The following is a 7,309-nucleotide window of genomic DNA, read 5'->3' as shown; positions in this document are numbered from 1 at the left end:
GAAACCATGAATTCATCTTCACCCTGGTGCCCATCGTCTACAGCTGCAACTTTGTCATCGGCATCATCGGAAACAGCATGGTGGTGGCTGTCATCTACTGCTACATGAAGCTCAAAACGGTGGCCAATATTTTTGTCCTCAATCTCGCCATCTCTGACCTCACATTCCTCATCACGCTACCTATGTGGGCGACCTTCACCGCCACGGGGTATCATTGGCCCTTCGGGGGATTCCTCTGCAAGACCAGCGCAGGACTGGTGATTTTCAACCTCTACACCAGCATCTTCTTCCTCACAGCTCTCAGCATTGACCGTTACCTGGCCATTGTGCACCCCATGCGATCGCGCCGTTTCCGCACTGTGGTGTATGCACGCATCACTTGTGTTGTGATCTGGCTTTTTGCTTTTTTGCTCAGCGTTCCCACAGCTCTGACCAGAGATGTTCACAACATCGAAATCTCGAAGAATACTGTATGTGCCATCCTGCACCCAACGATTGAAAACGCCAAGAGACTGAAAGAGCTCCTTCTGGCTATCGGCCTCATGAAGAGCCTGCTTGGCTTCCTGGTGCCCTTCGTCATCATCATCACCTGTTATTGCCTCATTGGGCGGACGCTGCTGCGTGCCAAACACATCCAGAAAAGTTCCCGTTCCCGGGACGATGAGGTACTGCACATGCTCGCAGCTGCTGTCCTGGCCTTCTTCTTGTGCTGGGTGCCCCATCAAGTGTTCCACTTAATGCAAGTGCTCACCCAGCTAATATTGGGGGAGAACTGCACCATCATTGAAATCATTGACACTGCCATGCCCTTCACCATCTGCATTGCCTACTTCAACAGCTGCGTCAACCCCATAGTGTACGGCTTTGTGGGGCACAACTTTCGCAAAAACTTGCTCCGTCTGTTGCACTGCTCTGCAGGCGGAGCCACTAGGCCTCACCCCAGCATCAGTTCCAAGATGAGCGCGCTCTCTTTTCGTGCCTCTGAAGCCCTGAGCCTTCCAGTAAAAAGTAACCACTCCTCAGACGTTAAGTGACAAAAGAAAGATAAAGAAAGGGACAGGGTACAGTTTTGTTCCCCCCACTGTTTTGGTCTGTGGTTAAAAGGCTGGGGATGGAGACATTCCATACTTTTGAAACTTCAGCTGTATTGAAAAGCACTGAAGCATTCAGATTAGTTGAAATGTGGAACTGAGGAGCCTCTGTAAGACCAAAAGACAATCACTACCTTATAGAGCACTTATTTGCAGGATTGACAAACCATCACATCTCGTAAAATGCCACCATATAGGCCTGTGCAATGATTGTTAGTACCGTTAAATATAAAAAAGCACTCCATTACGTAGCTTTGTAAAGAAATGCCCCAGAAAAGACGACACATAATTACAGATCACTTATCCAATTATTTATAAAAGATATGCATGTTCAGCATTGTGCCTCACTGATGCAGCTTGGTTATATGTTGTCCAGTGATGACCATTTTGTGTGCTCAGCAGGTCTTTCATCAGCTGGATCACAGTGATCAACTAATCATCAAAGAAGCCAGAGCTAAAAAAAAAAAAAATGAAAAAAAAAAACTCACTCACAATCCACTCCACATGCTCTGCCAGCGACTACACACACAGAGATATTGGGTATGTGTAGCAACCTGTCATGTAAAGCTGTATCTGTAACATATTGGACTAAGATGACTAGTGCCTGTATGTTGTGTGATATTAAGAACTTGTGTGCTCCTTGTTGAAAATGTAAATGTGTTTGCTGAAGTGTCTGGGAATAACATATTGTAACAATCACAGAAACACTCCAGGTTAGGGAGATCTTTTGTCGATGTCTTTGTGGTATTTAAACACGTTGATAGATTTTTTTTTTTTCTACTCTGTAAATGTACATTTTGTGAATAAATGAAAACATTGATAAAATTAAAGACATCTTGCCTGATCTGATTCATTTTGTAACGACCCAGAAAGAGACAGATCATCCGGATTAGTTATTACTCAAATCATTCAAAAATAACACTTGTTCTAAGATAACGCTGCTATTAGTAGTGATTGTCAAGCGACCTTGGCTAAGTTTCCTAACACATCTATTAATCATTGACTACGCATCATGTAGGCCCCTGTTCCCTCCAAGTAGCACCTAAAAATAACAAGTACATACTGCCGGATATTTTAGGGAGGATGTGTGACATGCAGCTGCATCACAGGCTGCGATTGGTTGATTGGCGGCAGGTCGGTGTTATAAATGCTGCCCACAGAGGAGACCAGCTTCACTGCCAACATGAAGGTCTTCCTGTTTTTCGGATTCGTGGCTGTTGCCCTGGCCGACATCTCACGCTTCGAGGGGTAAATTTTCAATACTTTCCAGGAAACAATCATCGTATTTCTGTTAAATGATCATAGTACTTTGTATACTGTTTGCATGCAAGAAAATCATAGGAGCATACTATAACACTGCATTATGGCTTCAAATGGTTAGAAGAATGTGTATATTTTGGTAATTTTCCTTAGTAGAATATGCTAAAAACACATTTGTACTTTTCAGAATAATCTGACTTTTTGTGGGTGTTTTTGTATTTATGGCTGCCCTTCCTTTTTACAAACAGAGACAAAGTCTTCCGTCTGAAGCCCCAGCTTGATGAACATGTGACCCTCATTAAGCAGCTGGCTGAGAGCATTGACGTACCTATCTGCCTCCAAACACACACACGCTCATCATACAGTGCTATCCTCTATCACTAAAGGGGTTTAACTGGTTTGATCATGGTGGAATGGTGGACTACACTACTTTTTTTTATGTCAAATAATTCCCTCAGCTCCTGTTCAAATATAAAAATTACTTACAACTTTCTTTAATTCAAAGACCAAACACAAAATAAATATAAATATACTCAAGCAGCATTCGTATCATTCTATGATTAGAATTGCTGTCACATTTAATGTCTAAATGTTTCACTGCTCAAGTGCTGGACTTTGGTGCCATCTGCAGGTTGACTTCTGGAGCCCAGACAGCTACGAGCAGGTGACCATCGACACCGATGTGGACATCCATGTGCCCGCCAAGTACCTCGACATAGTGTACACCACCTTGGGCCAGAGTGACATGGACCTTGAGTGAGTCACCTAACAAATATGCAATGGTTTTATTTTTCCATATGATTTTAAGACAATTCCAATTCATTCCCATTCAGGATTCTTATTGAGGATGTTCAGAGTGCTGTTGATGGCCAGGCTGACAGCGGACCCTCTCCCAGAGCCCACAGCTACACCAAGTACAACACCTGGAATGATGTAAGGGTGAAAGACAGCATCTGTTGCATTTCAGTCCTGTATAACATGATGATTATCATGTTTTTCTTTCTTTCGATTTCAGATCCAGTCTTGGATGGACTCCATTTCCTCCTCCAATTCTGGCCTTATCAGCAAGCAGGTGATTGGAAAAACATACCAGGGACGCCCCATGACTGTTCTCAAGGTATTTCAAGCTTACTTACAATTCAACATAAATATCCCATGAATTAAAGATTTGCAATTCATTGTGTCATTACATGCTACAAAAGTTGACCTTTTATGTCCACAGCTTGGTAAGAAAGCCAGCTCAACAAAGCCTGCCATCTTCATGGACTGTGGTATCCACGCCAGAGAGTGGATCTCTCCTGCTTTCTGCCAGTGGTTTGTTAAGGAGGTACCAAAGACACATGGATGTGCAGTGCAATTATTTACTCAGGGGTGTCCCTCGATAACAACACCGATTTATGTTTATTTTACGATCTTCCACAGGCTTTGTCCACCTATGGCTCGGATACTCAGATGACCAGCCTGCTCAACCAGATGGATGTCTTTGTTTTGCCCGTCTTTAACATCGATGGCTATGATTACACCCACACAAACGTATGTTACACTCAATTCAACCATAGAATTACATGTCCACATACAAATACATAATCTGTTCATGTTGATTTGTTTAATGCATGTGTATCGTGTGCACTTAATCCACTTTGGAACTTTAGAACAGGATGTGGAGAAAGACTCGCTCCAGTAAATCTGGATCAAGCTGTGTTGGAGCCGATCCCAACAGGAACTTCAATGCTGGCTGGTGCAGTAAGTGCAACATATCATTTATATCTTTAAAAGGCAGTGCACTCATTTGGTATTACATTTATTAAAGGGCAGTGGCCTTAGAAAATGCAGATTAAGTAAAGAAAATTACTATCAGTGCACCTTTAGCAGCTCTATCTTAAATCATACCCCAAACTTTTGAATCTTTCCCACACAGCATGTTGACAGTATTTCTATTACAGCCTACAACAGGAAGGGAGGAAAAAAGACAGTTTTCATAATCAAAGCTAAAGTAAAAACTAAAGTTGCAGAAGATGAACAAGAGAAGCCACCAAAAGTACATTGAGGTAAAGGTCACAAAAAGAATATATAAAAAGATACAGAATATATCTAATAAATAAACCCACAGAAGAAGCTGACAAAGGATGGCAAAGGGGACAAAGTCTGTAATGCAAAGGTAGATAATGGTGGATAATGGACACAGACTAACTGATAAACACAGGTTTTTCAGAAATGAGGTAGTGTGAAGTTCTTTTGAGTAGTCGGTGTCTTATCTGCAGTAGACAGAGGTCAGATCTCTCCCAGTTTGGAAAATCAGGGAAGAATTCTGATATCAGGGCTAAGCAAACGGCTACTCAGAGTGGGGGCAACAGAAGAGCACATTTTTGGCACCCAAAACCTTGTAAAAAGAACATCATAGATTAATCATCAGTAATTATCAGTAACTCTAACCCAAACACACAATATCTAGTTAATTAAACATTGCATCAATTATAAATACGAGCGCTGTTTTCCGTGGGGAAGCAACACATTTTTTCACTCAGAAGCTTTCCCGTCTGATCACAATGTACCAACTATAAGACAACAAAAATCGGTGAAAACCTTTAAAACATCTTTTCCATCTGTTGACTATTTGCAAAAGTCAAACCCAACTATAAGCAATGCAACTGACTTGTTAGATAAAGTACAGTGTAAAATTCTAAAATTTCTAGTGTTTCTAGATCTGAGAACCTCCTATAATATTTCCCTAGTCACAATTCCTTCCATGATTGTCCAAACTGAGAACGCTCTTACAAACTGAAAGTAGGACAATCAGTACTAATGAATACCTCACACACCCCCACTTAAAGAAATCCCTGTACAAATGATATGTTACACAAGTAAACACAAGTGAATAAGCATTAATGCCCTAATCCAAAACCCCTCAGCATGGCGCTTCCCATCTGGGTAAACACCTTCATCTTTCAAACATTACAGCACCAGTTTGTAATGTGTGTTTTCTGTTATGAATAAACAGCAACTCCAAAACTGGGAAAACCCTGAAGACACCTTGTTATCATCAAAAGTCATTTTTATCAGACTTTCTAACCCACCATAACTAAACTTAAAATAGGTTAAATTAACCATTAGATGTGGTTACAGTGAATTCCAGAAGAAAAGGAAACGTATAGATATTTATCATATCATTAATGGTTTTTCCACTTTGTAGCATTGGGAGCTTCCAGCAACCCCTGCAGCGACACCTTCTGTGGCTACACTCCTGAGTCTGAGATTGAGGTCAAGAATGTTGCTGACTTCATCCGGATGAACAAGCAGACCATCAAGGCCTACCTCACCATCCACTCCTACTCCCAGCTGCTCCTCTTCCCCTACTCCTACAGTTACAATCTGGCCGCAGACCACAGTGAGCTGGTCAGTCATCATCTCCAATTTATACTTATTAGACAAGAGTTACTGCTCAATCAAGTTATAACTGTGTCTCTATCCAGGAATTTGATTCATTAGAAACAGGCTACAATGTCTCTTTATATTAGTGGAAGCTTTTAAAGTAAGGTATGTAGCACAATTCTTCTTATGTCAGTGAGTCAAACATCAAAAGGGATGAATTTGAATTTTACAAGTGTAAGGAAATCTTCTTGTAATATCTCTAAATGTGTTTCCGAAAGCTTAAGCAAGAACTCAACCTAGTCCCATTACTGTGTGACTCTTATCTACGGGCCACACTTAGCTTCTGCAAATCGTTTACTCCCTGCTCACATGCCTCATTCTCATGGCTCTTTTACCTCTCACTGGGGCGTCCGAGGTCTGCACAGTTAACACTCACACCCCTGCTCCAGCTCCCACACTAACAGAGGCGGATCGCACGGCTCTGCCTTCTCTATCGCTAGATTTGGGCTCCCGCCCGACACTTTACCGAACAAAAGAACTCCAGGGATCCGTCATAGCTCATCTGTCTCCTCAGAAATATCATTTCCTGCTCGTACATTTCTTCAGTGGATTCATTTCCTCTTGCAACTTACTGAAGCTTTTTACTTTTTTTTTTTTTTCGTAATATCAGGAAAAATGTTTTGTTTGAACAAGAGCAGAGGATGGTTGATGCTGCAGGGGAAAAAAACACATATTTAATTATCTTGAACAGATTTGTTTTAAATCTATTGCTTTGTTCATGTCAATACACGCTAATGTTATGTTGCCTTTCTGTCTGATGTGATCTTACATAACTTGTATGGTTTTTGCTTTTTCTCCTTGTTGTAGATGAAGGTTGCTCAGGGAGCCTCTGCTGCTCTGGCTAGTCTTTATGGCACCCGCTACACTAGTGGACCTGGAGCTACAACTATCTGTAAGTACAGGGAATATTGCAGCTGAGTTTTAAAGGGAAAAAGTGCAGTTGATGAAAGCCTAATTGTCATGTATTGTGATTTGTTCATGATGCATATATTTTCCTATGTAAGAGGGCCCTCCAGAGACAATTAAAGACAATCAATCAAAGCACTGTGTTTGAAAACACATCCAAACTGTCCCAGGTCATCAGTATTCCCCACTGTGAATAACCTTCCTCTCCTTGCCTGCTCTCAGACCCTGCCGCAGGAGGCTCTGATGACTGGGCCTACGACCTGGGAGTGAAATATTCCTACACCTTCGAGTTGCGTGACACTGGTCGTTATGGCTTCCTGCTGCCCGAGTCTCAGATCAAGCCTACGTGCGAGGAGACCATGCTGGCCGTCAAGTACATCGCCGCCCACGTGCAGAAGAACCTCTATTAAAAAGTGTTGCAGCCAGGACCCCTGCCAACGCAGCTTCTCTGCACCAGCCCCCAGCCCCTTCAACCTTTCAGCCATCTCCTGCCCGTTTCCATGGATACGGGCACCACCCGCCATGTTTCCTCACTGTGCTTGACAGAATGTCAAGATGAGTGCAAACAATAAAATCAATGATCCATCCCCACATGCTGAATCAATTTTTTTATGTGCATCCGA

The 7,309-nt window shown here is 42.2% G+C and overlaps 1 protein-coding gene across 1 annotated transcript; it reads left to right on the top strand.

The window, feature by feature from the left end:
• The first annotated feature begins 2,234 nt into the window (after positions 1-2,234).
• cpb1 (carboxypeptidase B1 (tissue)) lies at positions 2,235-7,277 on the top strand. Its single transcript, XM_075452420.1, has 11 exons — positions 2,235-2,339; positions 2,600-2,675; positions 2,983-3,107; positions 3,185-3,284; positions 3,367-3,468; positions 3,574-3,678; positions 3,774-3,884; positions 4,004-4,094; positions 5,542-5,744; positions 6,588-6,672; positions 6,909-7,277. The coding sequence occupies exons 1-11, from the start codon at positions 2,239-2,241 to the stop codon at positions 7,094-7,096; spliced, it is 1,287 nt and encodes a 428-aa protein (XP_075308535.1). The 5' UTR covers positions 2,235-2,238; the 3' UTR covers positions 7,097-7,277.
• The last annotated feature ends 32 nt before the right edge of the window (positions 7,278-7,309 follow it).

This window comes from Odontesthes bonariensis, chromosome 20 (assembly GCF_027942865.1).
Source record: "Odontesthes bonariensis isolate fOdoBon6 chromosome 20, fOdoBon6.hap1, whole genome shotgun sequence".
Taxonomy (NCBI): domain Eukaryota; kingdom Metazoa; phylum Chordata; class Actinopteri; order Atheriniformes; family Atherinopsidae; genus Odontesthes; species Odontesthes bonariensis.
This window is presented reverse-complemented; position numbering and strand designations above follow the sequence as displayed.